General features: G+C 54.3%; 5 protein-coding genes across 5 annotated transcripts; 1 reads left to right on the forward strand and 4 right to left on the reverse strand.

The window, feature by feature from the left end:
- Positions 1–669: 669 nt before the first annotated feature.
- Positions 670–1029, reverse strand: KD926_009565 (P-loop containing nucleoside triphosphate hydrolase protein; the record flags this gene model as incomplete). The annotated part of the gene is made up of 1 exon (XM_053094920.1): positions 670–1029. The coding sequence occupies one exon, from the start codon at positions 1027–1029 to the stop codon at positions 670–672; it is 360 nt and encodes a 119-aa protein (XP_052960132.1).
- A 114-nt stretch (positions 1030–1143) lies between these two features.
- On the reverse strand, positions 1144–3082 carry KD926_009566 (dynamin family protein; the record flags this gene model as incomplete). The annotated part of the gene is made up of 7 exons (XM_053094932.1): positions 1144–1983; positions 2039–2132; positions 2182–2223; positions 2279–2366; positions 2418–2565; positions 2621–2896; positions 2954–3082. The coding sequence occupies 7 exons, from the start codon at positions 3080–3082 to the stop codon at positions 1144–1146; spliced, it is 1617 nt and encodes a 538-aa protein (XP_052960133.1).
- Positions 3083–3586: 504 nt separating this feature from the next.
- KD926_009567 (WD40 repeat domain-containing protein) lies at positions 3587–7430 on the reverse strand (the record flags this gene model as incomplete). The annotated part of the gene is made up of 7 exons (XM_053094943.1): positions 3587–3687; positions 3742–3883; positions 4390–6075; positions 6131–6689; positions 6759–6916; positions 6967–7142; positions 7223–7430. 7 exons carry the CDS (start codon positions 7428–7430, stop codon positions 3587–3589), a joined length of 3030 nt encoding a protein of 1009 aa, XP_052960134.1.
- Positions 7431–7903: 473 nt separating this feature from the next.
- Positions 7904–8687, reverse strand: KD926_009568 (2-oxo-4-hydroxy-4-carboxy-5-ureidoimidazoline decarboxylase; the record flags this gene model as incomplete). Its single annotated transcript, XM_053094954.1, has 3 exons — positions 7904–8065; positions 8112–8211; positions 8284–8687. The coding sequence occupies 3 exons, from the start codon at positions 8685–8687 to the stop codon at positions 7904–7906; spliced, it is 666 nt and encodes a 221-aa protein (XP_052960135.1).
- A 1334-nt stretch (positions 8688–10021) lies between these two features.
- On the forward strand, positions 10022–13837 carry KD926_009569 (putative GPI-anchored cell surface glycoprotein; the record flags this gene model as incomplete). The annotated part of the gene is made up of 4 exons (XM_053094965.1): positions 10022–10095; positions 10278–10465; positions 10531–13728; positions 13794–13837. The coding sequence occupies 4 exons, from the start codon at positions 10022–10024 to the stop codon at positions 13835–13837; spliced, it is 3504 nt and encodes a 1167-aa protein (XP_052960136.1).
- Positions 13838–14247: the final 410 nt, after the last annotated feature.

Raw genomic sequence — 14247 nt, forward strand, 5'->3', positions numbered from 1 at the left:
CCATCTGAAGACGATCCAGTGCTTTCCATGAGCCTGCAGTGTGCGCCAATGTAGAGACCCTAACGCAGTGTAATCTCTGGCATGCGCCGGAGAAAATCGAGCACAATCGCGAACATGGTACCACGGACTTAAAATTCGCTTTTATACTCCCTATCCCTCATACCCTGCCAGCTACGACAGATACCATCCTAGGGAAACTCTTTTATGTGATCAAAGCTACCGCTCGGTCGGCCCCTGGGAGGTCAATAGATACGATACGACCGATTCGAATCCAGCGGTATCTTGTTCCGCAACATATTGAGACGGTCTATCATGCGCGAAGCTTTGCCGGCGAAGAATTCACGACGGAGCTGCGGATTACGCCGCAGGAATTGATAGATGCCGGTATCAAGGTTGCCTATTCTGTGTGTGTGTACTTATTTCTCGGCTGCATGTGCTAATCTTCTACCACGTCTGGGCATTTTTACCTGCGCCTTTCCTACTGTTCAGGCATGGTACGTAGGCTCTACGCCATCCTATTTGGCAGAAAGTAAAGATGAATTGGCCTGATAATTAGTTTTCAAATGGGAACAAAATTAACAAACAGAGCTAAACAAATAACGTCCATAGGGCAGAGCCTGAACAGCAGAACTGAACATTACCATGACAAAATCCTCTAACCCCCTCGGACTAAAACCCAACCTGATTCGCCATCTCCAAAGTACGCCGGAGTCTGTCAGCACGAGTCTGTAGCTCGACTCTGAGACTGGCTGTCGCGAAGTTCTCACTCGCAATGTCGGCCAGCTCAGCGTCTGAAAGCTCACCAATCAATTCGGGAGATAGAATTTTCACTGGCCCTTCAGGACCCAGCAAGTGGCGCTCCGCGACTTGAAGAACAACGTTGTCGGAGAACCGCTTCAATGCTACCTTGTAGTATGATTTGATAATATCATGGATATCATAAACAGCCTGATCTTCATTGCTGAGATGAACTTGGGTCATGATCTTGCTGAAATCAATTCGCTGCGCCTTACCCTCTTGAATGCCCATGGATTGAAGTCTGCTGCGAACTCGCTCTTCTCGAATCGAGGAAAGAGTCTCTGCAAAATAGTGGTTTACGGTTTGCAAAATGCCCTCTCTCTCGTCTTTGAGGACCGCGTGGAGTTAATCAAGCGCCCGGCCAAAGGCTGACTCTTCACGACTCTTGAGGCGCGATCTAAGCAGTCTTCTCAGCCCATCCTCGCCGATGATACTATCGAAGACCTGATCGTTAAACTTTCTGACGGTCTTCACGGCTCTTAGTAAGTAAGAACGGGCGATTTCCCTCCATGGAGCAGACTGCTCACGGAACATGCCTTCGAGAACAACCGGGTTGACAGTCCCAGGGAGTTCCACGCCTCGTGAGTTACGATACAAATCACGAATCCAGTCATAAATACTGTCGTTAACTGCACGATACTCAGGGTACTTCTCATCGACTTCATTTTTCACTGTTTGGAATGCCCTCGCATGGCCTTTAAGAGCCATATCGTCTGCAAATTCCTCGTTCAGCTGACGAAAACGCAATCGAAGTTTGAGCACACTATCAGATTGCAGGCCTTCGGCATAGTTCCCGTTTAACGCCTTTGTTACCTCCGCTTGGTACTTCGACGCAATGTGCATCAGCACCCTTCTTTGATCTGTCGGGAACTGCCGGGACGGTCCCAAGAGCTTAAGCTCACTTTTAGTGTGACGAGTGAGCTCCTCGATCTCCTTAACCATGGAAGGAAACTCGCCCCGAATATGATCGTAAAGCAAATTGCCAAGAAACTGCCTCAATTTATTAATACCCACTCGATCCTTGCTCAGCTCCGTCCAGGGCGCTTTAGAGGCAAAGAATGTTTCCTCGTGGATGTGACGTTGCTCAATCGTGATTCTATCCCGAATATCCTTTGTAGAGCGATTCTTGACGGCAAACCAGCCATGACGGAGCTTCTCAGTCTCGTTCCTGGCAATTCGGAGCACCTGTAAAGACCTGTCAATTCCGATGTTCTCTCAGGTCAAAATATCAAGCACTTACCCCTTCTTCGTCGCCCTGTTCGAGTGTGTCACACTTGGTGATGATTCCAACAGTTCGGGCACCTTGGGGATCTGCCGCGCGTGCCATCGAGAACCTATTCCTGTCAGAACCGGTAGGTATTTTATACACAGAGCAAAACGTACACCTCCTGGTTTGCAAGGTTGTTTTTCGCATCTAACACAGCACTAGACCTGAGGTTAGTCTACCTGCATCATATATGGAGTCCGTGCGAGTTCTCACAGTATGATCGTCCTCTTGTCAGTGATATAGTTTTGGATCAACCCACGAATGATATCACGGTCTTCCTTGGTCTGATACTTGGTTGGATCTAACATTGTCAGCAGATATCATTGACATACGACTTTAATTTGTCACTGACTATGGAATAGACCAGGAACATCGACGACGCTGAGATGCAGTTGATCCGGTCCCGAAAGCTCAATCTTCAAAATGTCATCTGAGAAACGTTTCTCCAAGTTTTCCAGTTCTTTGTCATTCGGACCAGGGAGACCCATTTGTTGTGCCGCCTAAGCCAATCAGTTTCACGCCCATGGAGGGACTGAGAACGAGACTTTTGCTTACTTCGTCGAATATCTTCGCGAACTCTGCAGGACCAAAAGAATCTGTCTCAAGGACCCGGGCAAAGCTCTGCAGCTGCTCTTTCAAAACCTCATCTGCTTGCGCCGTCGGTCCAGGGATGATTGTAACTTTGACTTTAGCCTCATTTCCAGGCACCCGTCTGAGGACCATCTGCGTGGCAAACCGCGTGCAGAGATCGCTGTCGATGGGGAAAGAAAGACCGGTCAACCCTTCAAGGAGCGAGGACTTTCCGCTCGACTGATCCCCGACAACGACGAGCTTCGCGGTTGTTAGCGAAAGAGAGAGAGAGCTTGGTTTAAAAAAAGGGGCCCTTACCTGAGGAAGTGAAACATTCTCGCTGACACCAAGTTCGCGTAATTTATCGACGATGCTAAGAATCCGGAGCCGCTTTTCGTTGTCCAGACTCTGCACACCTGAGAGCATTGAATGTTCCTTCTTTGCCATTTTGATGATAGAGCTGGCAATGGAAGAGGTATGATTCTGAGCGATGTGGGGTGGGACGTCTGTCGACATTCTTTCATCATCTATCTGCCAAAAACAAGGTTGATCCTCAGACCTGTTGTCTTGATGAAGACTGGAAGCTCTAGAGATATGGGAGATGCGACGGTAGAGGGCTTGGATATAGGATACCGCCAGAGCAAGTCCTTTTCTCTCGTCACTTGGTAACATACCAGGACTAGATGGAGTAGAGGAGTTGGTATACTCGCAGGTCAACTATCTGGGTCTGAATTCCGACGGACAAGGCAGGTTCAAAAAGGTTGAGGGGGAAATGAAAATCTCCCTCCCTGCTGCATTACGAAGCCTTGATCATAGCTAGGATTTCATGGAAAACTTGGTATGCATATGCCATTATTCACTGATTTTGGCAATTTTCGGTACCAAACTGGAGATTCTTGTGTGATTGGATATTTCGTTGAGCATATGGATGCCATCGGGCTCTCAAGCCCCTCATAGGTGGTAGTCTACTACATTCACTGCGTAGGAGTTAGCGGCCTTGGTTTTGATAAGGCAGTCCGAGGGGTTTGCAGATTGGGTCATGGTGTCTGAACCTGAAGTTATTGAGGCATTCGGACTTCTGTTTCATTTTTTCACTGCATCTGGACCACGAGGCTTTCTAGATTGCTCCTTCGGCTTTTGGGCGGCCTCCTCCCGGCCGTCAATGGTCAGAACTCCGATCAAGAGTGTTAATTTCTGCGGTTCTGCCATGGGAAGTTGTTTGTCTGGCTTTTTGTTTAATTTTGTCCTCTGCAAAGAAATTGTCAAACCAATTAGTTCTTTTTTCTTCTTTACCACAAAATAATTCCATAGGACATACATACCAAGTAAAAGGGTAGGCAAGACGCAAGTTCAGATGCCCAAACGCCCAGACACGGTGGAGCATCAGACACCCACCTAGGGCTATGCAAAACCATCTAGGCTACGACATTTCCTCTTCTTCAAAAATCGCCACATCAGGCTTTCCCAAAACTACCATCCCATCATTAAATTCATACTATACATGTCTAATTACAACCCGTTCCTCGTCATCTTATCTTCATACAATCCAACTCGTATGGACGCATCCCAATGCAGATATGAACAGAAACATGGAAAGGTATGCACAAAACTCCAATGGATGATGAATGAACATTAGACAAAACGCAAAGCAGAAAAGGCGTGAAAAAAGTGGAAAGAAAAAGAGAACCATATCATCCGATTATATACTTCCCGTGAAAAAAATCAACTCAACTGATAGGTTGAGAGCAACGCACGCAGATCAGTTTCTGTTTGCCATTACGTCCCTTGGTGGCACGGAAGTTGGTGCCCTGGCAAGTATCGCATCGGAGGACGTCGCCGTCCTCGAGCTCGCCGTGGGAAGATGCATAGTCACTGCTCAGGGCACTCGCGGTGCTTTTACGGTGTGACACGGAGAGTCGATTCGGACTGAGCAGACTCGGTGGGCGTCGCTGTTGAGCGGCTATCGCGTCGTGCGTAATTCGGTTATAGAAGGCATAGCTGTGGTCGCCTTGTAGCCATAGCGGGTTATCCTTGTCTCGACCCTGGGCGATCAATGTCGCCGCGGATGCCGGCGGTTTGGCCTCGTCTGGCCTTGCCGCGCCGTTGGCCCCTCTGGCAGCATCAGCGCTGGACCGAGCACTTTCCACGGAGGTGGAGGTTTGTCGATCCATGCTGGACTTATAGGTCGAGGGAGGTGGCGAGGTGGTGAATCCCGAGCGCGAGCCGGCGCCGGGTCTGGGACTGGACAGGCGCGACATGTCGGCAAACCGGTGCGGAGAGGGCGTGCGCGTTCGCGTGCCCTGTCGAGAGCCTTCGCGGTGGTGGCCGATCACGGAATTGCGCCAGGCGATGATGCGCTCGGACGGGGTCTTATGCGAAGACTCCTTTCCGATCGACGACGCAATACTGTGGCGTGCCGAGTTGGTGCGCCGCAGCAATCGGCGCGAGATGGTGGAATGCGTATCCCAGGTGTCGTAACGGCGTTTGTGGTAGGCACAATCCTGCCGCAGGATTTTGATCTGCCCCGAATAATCGGCCACGACGATGATGTTTCCATCGGGATGCGTGGACCGTGAGAGGTACGTCGGGGATTCCTGGGCCAGTCGGCTGGCGCCCGAGTTGCGATTACTACGCCCATTTTCTTTACCCGCGGCTTCGGCCTGGCTGACCAGCGTCACCGGCGGCGGGTTGCAGATGTCATAGATCGGATCCTCCGAGAATCCTAGGGTCTGCTTGACCTTCGCAGGCGCCATCACGGCCGCCGTCACCATCGCAGACTGCGTCTCGAGGACTTCCACGGCGCGTTTGTCGGCCGACATCTTCTCCGACGGACCGGTGGGCCACAGGTATGCGCGGCGGTCTTCACTCCCACAAATGACATGCTTTCCGTCGTCGCTGAACGAGGCCCGGATCTGACTGCAAGTGTTCTCGTTGCCGCGAAATTTGGCCTCGAGGGTGCGGTCGCGGAAGTTGTAAAGCCGGATACGCGAGTCGTTGCTGGTGATGAGCAGCTTCACCTCGCCATGGGCATCGCCGCCGGGAACGCTCATCGTGTCAATTCCGGTGATTTTACTGCCCTTGGCGTTGCGGCCACGGGCCGAGCGAACGTGGATCTGCGCGATGGCCTTGAGGCCGTCGGTTTCGTAGATGTTGCACATGCCGTTGAGGCAGCCGGCGATCGAATGTCGGCCGTCCGGCGTGAAGGCGACCGAGGTGACCATGTCCGGTGCCGTTGCGACGAAGGCCACGCTTTTGTCGGGAATGCTCCACAGGCGCAGCTTGGTGTCGAGGGATCCTGCCAGAAAGAAGCGGTCGTCCCGCGGGTGGAACTGGATCGAGGTGACGAAATCACTGTGTTGGAAGCAGCAGAGGCATTCTGGCCGGGTGATGTGCCAAAGTCGAACGGTCTTGTCCATCGACGAGGAGAGAAGGAAGTTGTTCTGACGACGGGTTAGAGCCGCAGGTTTTTCAGCGTTGGTGGACGGATTCTCGTACCTTGCTCCAACTCAGGTCCAGTACACTCCCCGTGTGACCCTCGTACACCTGAATCGGTTTCTGTTTGAACACGGGCGCCTTCAGCGGGGGTGGTTCATCGTCGTCATGGCTGCCGTCGCCTTCGGCGCCGGATTCACGCCGATCCTCAGGCGACGCGATCACGGCCCAGACGCGAACTTTGCCATCCTGACCGGCGGCCGCAAGATACCTGCCGTCATTGGAGAAGACCAATGCCCAGACAGCTTTTCCCGCGGTCTTGCCGATCAGCGTGCCCGTCGTAGAGACGGGCGCATCCTTGTCCGAGAGAGCCGAGTCGTCGTCGGCCCCTTCTAGCTCCTGCGCCACGAAGACCCGGTTGAAGGTCTTTTCTTTCTTATAGTGAGCCCGGACACGAATGTATTTCGGCGGACGAGGGAATCGAGGGAAGAAACCGATCGGTTGCGCGGTGGTGTCGGCGTCCATTCGAGCAGTATCCGGTTCCGAGGCATCGTCCTCCTCCTCGAAGTATTGGCCCTTCTTCTTGGCCCCGATTATGCGACTGAGAAAGGAGACACCTTTTCTGCGGGGAAGTCAGAAACCAGTCAGTCTGGATTGAAATCATCGGAAAGAGGATCGTCAGGCGACTAACTTCTTATCCTTCTGGGGTAGCACCGCATCTCCCCGGGTTGGGCCCTGTTCGACAGGGCTGGCGTGGTCGAGGCTGCCGCGAGCCTCCGCCTCGTAGGACGCCCTGCCGAGTAATTTCAGGGGAATTGACTTGTGGGTATTGGTGCGCTTGATAATATGCTATAGGATCGCGACCCGTCAGTGGACGGAACCGACAGATGATGTCATACCAGGGAGGGGGAAATTCGGCGTACTTGGGACAAGGGATCGATGGCGCTGGCGTCGGCGCTGGTCTCGTAAACGGTCGGCGACGAGGCAGAATTCCTCCCGTTGACCGGTCGAGAATTCCTTCGCGCATCTTGTATATTCCCACTGGAGGCGGACGCGATGTCCGAGGGTAACGAGCCTATCCGGAGAATAACGAAATCAGTACCGAACGGGCGACCGTTGACAGGCTGGGCCCTTCGGGTAGGACGGATCACGTACCGATGGGAAACGACTGCAGAAAGCCGGGCTTCCCGGAACCGGGACTGTGGTCGTCCTTGGGATTGACGGGGGTAATGGCATCGTCGCCGTTGGCGGGAATGGAAGACGAAGACGCAAAGCTGGTGACGATCGCAGGGACGATCGAGGCGCGCGATCCGGACGCCTCTCGGGTCTCAGTCTCCTTGGGCGCTCGCAAACCCTCCGCCATGGTCCAGTCGACGCGCAGGACGGCGCATGTGGGAGGGAGAGCGAGAGAGAAATTTAAAGACCGAGTTGAAGAGTGGGAAGAGCAAAGGAGAGAGACTAGCGAAAGGGATAGGGAGAAGAAGGGAGAGAAAGAGAGAGAAGAAGAAAAAGAGGGGCGAAGAACAGGAAAAGTCAGGGAAAAAAAAAGGACGTTCCGGAGAAGAGGCAAAGCAGGCGATTTGATTTGATTTGATTTGATTATGGAGACCCGGCGATAAGCAGAGAAGAGAAAATAAAATAAAAACGGGATGACATCAATTGCCAGAGGCAGTCAGGGACTCTCTAAAGTCATAAACTAATAATAATCGGGTGATTGTCGGTTTCAAGTGCCCCCGTCGAACGATCCTTCGTCCGCCTGTTAATTAACCATCCTCTAATCTCACGCCATCCATTGTCGTAGCTTTTTCCCGCCGGACTGTCCGGTCCTGATCGAGTCTAATATAATATTCCGTCATCTAGTAGATCGAACTTCATGGAAGTGGAAGAGTAGCCAGCAGATCCGCTCACATCCGCGACGAACTTTCCAACTTCCGCGCGCGATCTTTGCCAATCTCGCACATCGCCTGCGTCCAGATCAAACAAGGTCAACTCCACCGACTCTGAGGGAGGATATCAAGGATGCAGAGAACGGGCAACCCCTTACCTGGATGGTCTCCTCGACTTCCCGGTCGGCATCCGCGCGATCGATCCTCCGGCGCATCTCCGGCATGATCTCCTCTCGACTTCGCCCGTTGACAAAGGTTCTACATCGACAGATGCAAGTTAATCCACAGCGCTCCGCCGTTCGTCGTTCTCTTCGTAGTTGGACCACCTACACGAATCTCAGACCCGGGAATTTCTCCTCGTACTCGGCATTCAAGCGCGCCAGCTTCTCCGCCAGTTCCTCTGTCCCCGCGTTTAAGCGGGCCTGTTCCTGCTTGCTCAGCTCGCTCAGATGCTCGGCCGGAGCCGCCTTGGGTCGTCCCAGTCGCGGATGGGATCCCAGGATGCCCAGCAGGACGGATCGGTCAGTGGGGGAGTTGGCGGCCGAGAGGGCGGACATTCGACCCCCGACGGCGTCAATCAGGCGGGCATAGGACGAGAAGGACTGGTTGGCCAGGACGGGGGCCATCAAGGTGTGAAGCTCGGGCGAGGGTTCGAAGAGCGTGTCCAGCACGCGGAATCGCTCTGCCTCGGGGAGAGAGGGGAGCGAGGCGATAGGAGGGAGTCCGGACGACATGACGGAGGATGGTGGGATAGAGGGGTATTGAGATGAAGAGGGATGAAGACGTCCTCATAGATTAAGGTATCTCATGACTACTATATACTTGTAGAGTATTGAATAGGACCATCGGGAGTCGCCGAGGGCGGAGCGGAGACCTCCCCGTCGCAACTCGCCAGTGTCAGTCAAGGTTGACCCTTCCAGGTACCGTATGCACGATAGGAGCTAAAGAGTAATTCTTGTAGATATTGTGGTTTGAAGGCTGATAATTGCGTGTCTATGTTTTATGGAGTACGTATGGCTGGGCGGCAGGGGATTTACTTAGCATAGAGAGGTGGAGGAAATAGGGGGTAGCTACGAAGTATAAAAGGCGTCTGTCTGTATTTGATCGCGTGCAGATTTTCGCGTAGAACTTTGGAAACTGTCAAAGGCTAACGATGTTTAGATATTATTCGAGAGTCTTGATTGTACTGGATGGGGGTTAAAGCGGTCTTATAGGCTAATAGGTGAAGAGCTAGATATTTTGGGGATTTGTTGGAGTTGCAGCTGCAGGTCAGTTTGGCCTCTTTGTGATTAAAGTGCAGGAAGACTAAGGGTGCTTTGACCCCGGAGATATTGTATGGTCCTTCTCAGGAGCGACACTATCGTGACAGCTGAGAAGCATGATGGATTACATAAGCTGTATATAGAAGGCATGGACATCGCTATGAGGGTCAGGGATCATTAAGATAGTCCAAGTATCAGATTCTTCTTTCTGGCCAAGAAATAAGCAACATGTTCAATAGAGAACAGAACAGAAAAGAAAAAGACAAAAAAAAAGGAACGTGGAGCCGGAGTCTAAGGCGAACAGACCCGCACCAGCCAGAGGGACCCCTGAACCCGAACGCCGACGGACTTCAACTCCTGAGAAAGAAGAACCCATTACTCAATCATGATCAATTGCAATCAGCCGGATTGATCTCATTGCATCGCCTGCTGATAGTGTCCACCCTAGATCTCGGGCCGCAGGAGGAGCAATCTGAATCACCAGGAACGCTGGACGGTTCAGTGTTCAACTGTTCCTGTTCAACACTTCCCCCCGTCTTCTTCTTCGTCTTCTTCTCTATCCCTGACCGACCCGTCGAGAACCTCCCTCTTTTTTGGTTTTTTTTTTTCTTTTTCTTTTTCTTCTTTTTATCCTGTTTCATTCTTTTTTTCTGATCAGTCAATCGACTAACGATCGGACCTCACGTTTCTGATCTCCTTCTTTCATCCCTTCATTCCTTTCCCCCTCCTCTTCTTCCCCTCCTTCGGTCCTTCGCCCCCGGCGCAAATCTCCCATCGACGCCTTCTCCTCCAATGCAGGTCTCGTCATGTCTCTCAATGGGTTAGACAATCCCGCCGTCTTAGAAGCCTATCAGGTTGCTTTGAATGAAGCGGGAGGATGGTACGTTACCCATCGTTTGCTTTTTCCTCTTCTGCTGCTTCTCCTGCTTCTCTTTCGCCTCAATTCCACGCAGTGCTTGGCCTGTTCCAATATTCCCCGCAATTATCTTCCCCTCAAACATCATATAATCTACATGCATTGTGCAAGCAAGGACTAACATGCTTCGTCCGCGCACTATCCAGGTTCCTGCTCCATTACGTCGCCAGAGATGAAGTCGCTCTGTTCGAACGAGGAACGGGCGGCGTCCCCGAGGTCCGCACCACAATTGACGCCTACGAGGAGGTCTCGCCCTTGTATGGCTTTCTTCAGTATCGTCGCCGGAAGGTAGTGTTAAGCTATCTGCCCGAGGGCCTGTCTCGACTCGTCCAAGGTATGCTTCTGCTTGGTTTCTCTCTCCCTGCGCATCCAGCTGACGCGATCTGCCTCCGCGCGCAGCCCGTACCACTGTCCAGTTCCAGTCCATTCTTGATAAATTCTCGCCCCACGATACCGTCTTCACTCTGGCGCAATCCTCCCAACTCACCGAGAGCGCCTTGTCGTCCGCATGTCTGCTTCACACTGCTTCAGGTTCTATCACCTCCTCCTCGAGCTCACTCCGCCGTCGCAGGCTGATGGAGATCGCGGAAGACGCAGAAGAAAACACCGTTACTCGGGATGCGTTGCCGGCGCAGTCCCCCGTTGGCAACACCCGACAAAGGTCTTTCAGTCAATTATCGGATGCCACGATCGTGGCCCCTCCGGCGCCCTCGGACGCGCAGCCTCCTCCTGTCCCCAGTGATCCGCCTGCACCTCCCGCCGCGGCCATTGTCACGATCCCCGAGACCCCTGCGACTGACGTTGCGCAGCCCGCCCCGTCCGTAGAACGGGGTGTCGATGTCGAGCGTGCGTCCTCGCGTGCATCCTCGCTAAGGAATTTCCGCGAGGAGCTGTCCCACCCCTTGACGCCTTCTGAGTCGCGAAAATCCACCCAGTCCGCCAGACCGTCGTTACGAGACCTGGAGCTCACCGGTACCTACCCCCAAAAGGTCAAACGTGGCCCCCGGCCCTCGGTAGACGTGAATGGGCGACCGCGCACGGCAGGAAATCTGTCTCGAAGCATCGAACAGCAGCGGCCGGTCGCCTCCTTGCCCGCTGGCATTCGATCGTCGTCGCTGCGGAAGACCAGCCCGCCCACTGCGCGGCCCCGGTCGCAGGGCAACACCGCCGCCGCTGCCACCCCCGGCAAACGGGCCCCTCCCGTTCCTCCGTTACTCGTCCCTCCACTTTCGACGCCCATCTCCCGACCCCAAATATCTCCGGGGGCCAAGTCCTTGAGTGCTCTCTCGTCGGGAACCTCGCACGAGAGGGAAAGGCTCATGAAGGCATTGCAGCTTCGCAGGACACAATTGGAGAAGAAGGCGCAAGGAGCGGGTAATAACAAGCCCTCGAAGGCCGCGGACGGGGGAAGGCAGCAACGGCAGAAGGAGCAGCCGACGACGAGTCCCAGGGAGGACAACAAGGAGAATCGGGAGAAGAGTACGAATGGCGATGGCAAGCATGAAGAAAAGCCGGCTGTGATCGAGCCAAGCAGATCGCTTACCCCTTTGGCGGAACCTCGGCCAGCCCCTATTCTTGCTACGGAGCTGATGGAGCAATCCCCTGGGGCGGAGACGGCCCCCTTATCCTTAAGGCAGCCCACCCCCGAGCCAGCGCCGACGGAAATAAAGGAGAGCGTCTCCCAGGAGGCCGACGAGGGTCCGTCCGACGTGCCGGTATCTACTATCACTCCTACTTCTACGTCTCCGACGCAACCCTCCACCGACCGTAGCCAAATCTCGGCGAAGGAGGCGTCTCCAGAAGCACAGACTACTCTCCGCCAACCTGAAACAGACGCTGGCCAAGCTGACCCGGCCCTGCTTGATGCTAAAAGTGGCCCCGGCTCGCCTAGCGCCGTCGTCGACGTCCCACCAGAGCCCGAATCCCTGAAGGCTCCAGAAGAAATTATTACACCTTCCCCACCAGCCGAAAACCCTGTCATTTCCGGTGCGCTGGACGACGACGCGACAGGGGAATCGACCGCATCACCGATCCCACCCCAGTCCCTCCCTCTGCCGACCTCGCCGTCGCCCTCGCCGCCCCCTGGTTCGTCGCGGCCACCCTCCATCCCTGAAATTGCCCCGACCGTCATCGCATCGGAGACCCCCGAGCCGCAGCATGACCTAACCGCAGCAGCCCCTGAACCCCCCATCGCGCAACAAAAAGACGTCGTCCACCGGAAGGACAAACGCAAGCCTCACCTCGAACCTATCCAGGTTCCGACCCCCGATTACTCGGATGACGACAACTTTTCGGATGATTCGTTCATGGAAGAACTGAAGAGCGCCACCGTGGAAGAAGCCAAGCCGATCTCCGTCGGCAAATCCCCGCTGTCGCCGGGATATTCGAACAACGGGAACGAGAGGACGAGTCCGGACGCCTGGAGGAACTCTCGCGCCGTCTCCAACCCCAGTGCTATCGGTGGCCAATCTCCCAACAACCTACAGGCGCTGGCCGTCGGTCGATCGGTGTCGACCTCGTACGCGGAGATGGACAGCGCCACGAACCCCGTTCTGGTCGCCAAGAAGATCAACGTGTCTTCGGGAATCTCCAAACGCATCAAGGCGCTGGAGAAGTTCACCGGCAACGCCCCGTCGCATTCCGCCCCGAACCTGGCCGTCCCGCCTGCGTCGACTTCTTTCGAGACGCTTCGCAAGCGGGCTTCGGTGTCCGTGGGCGGCCACTCGGATGCGCTCTCCCGTCAGGGATCATATTCACCCGAACCCTTCTCGCGGGCTTCGAGCGTCCGTCGTCCTTCCTCAAGTACCAGTGCTCCGCGAACCACCAACTCCGTCTCCGTTACCGCCCGCATTGTACGCGACTCATCGCCGGCGGAGACGAACGGGACCCCCCCAGAGTCGGGCGTCCTTAATCTCCAGCCCAGTCCGTTGACCGTCGAGCACGACCCTGCCGATCCATCGCCTGCGGCACCTAGTCCGCCCCCCGAGTCGGTCCCCATCCTCAGCACATCCGACAAGCGCAGCATGTCGACGTCGTCCGCCGGGTCGGGGCCCCGGTCTATCTCGCCTACCATGCAACGCTCGGAGAGCCGATTGTCGATTTCATCGGCGTCTCGCAACGACCGCTCCGCCGACGTGCCGTCGTCACCCGAGGACAAGCGGGAATCGCGCACGTCTCGGATTCTGCGCCGGATGTCGTCCATCACGTCGAACTCCCGCAAGGGCTCGGTCGGTGCCTTGAGTTCCCCAGTGAAGGAGGAAGAGAGTGTCACCGAAACCAAGACACCCGACGCTGTCGTCGAGGCGCCTCAGGCGGTGGACATTGGCGAGGTCAACGTGCAGTTTCCGGACACCTTACTGTGGAAACGCCGATTCATTCGAATTGATGACAAGGGATTCTTGGTGCTGACTCCGGGGACTACCGATTCTAGCAATCGCAACATGATCAAGCGATATCACCTGAGCGAATTCCGCACGCCCTGTCTCCCGGACGAGGACTGTCAGGAACTCCCCAACAGCATTTTGCTGGAATTTCTTGATGGAAGGACCCTCCAATGTGCCTGCGAGTCAAGACAAGGCCAGGCCTTTGTCCTTCAGAGTAAGTTTTTACCCCCTTTGTCCCACCAATTCGGCAGAATGAGAGATGGCTGACTGTACTTCTAGCTCTTGTCGGGGCTCACACTACTTACCAATCGACTATGGCGTAAACCATGGCATACAACATTCTTTTCTAACTTTCAATTCTTTTCTCCTATTGACTCCTCCTTATTTTGCTTCTGGTCTTCTATCCTTCCATTCATCTTCCTTCTTTCCATCCTACCATTCTCTTCCCTTCTATCTAATTCCCCTCTCTGTTTTCAGCGGTATACCCCTCTAAAAACGATTTCTTTTGTATCTGGGTGTCCTCATCGCGGCCATTCTGTCTCTGCCTCCTCGGCGGGCCTTGCATTATTCTCTTCTCTGGATATCGCGTCCGAACGACCAGTCTTTGGCTGGAAGTCCGGATCTTGTCGATCCGCGCAGATTAATTTTTCCTTTCCTATTCTTCCTTTCCTTCAGGGTTGTATTCATCGGTGGCGTGATAGATCCACTTCTAGGGCCTAGACTTTGTCTGTCA

The sequence above is a fragment of the Aspergillus affinis genome (genome assembly GCF_023601865.1).
Source record: "Aspergillus affinis strain CMG 70 chromosome Unknown NODE_6_length_556011_cov_87_064024, whole genome shotgun sequence".
NCBI lineage: Eukaryota > Fungi > Ascomycota > Eurotiomycetes > Eurotiales > Aspergillaceae > Aspergillus > Aspergillus affinis.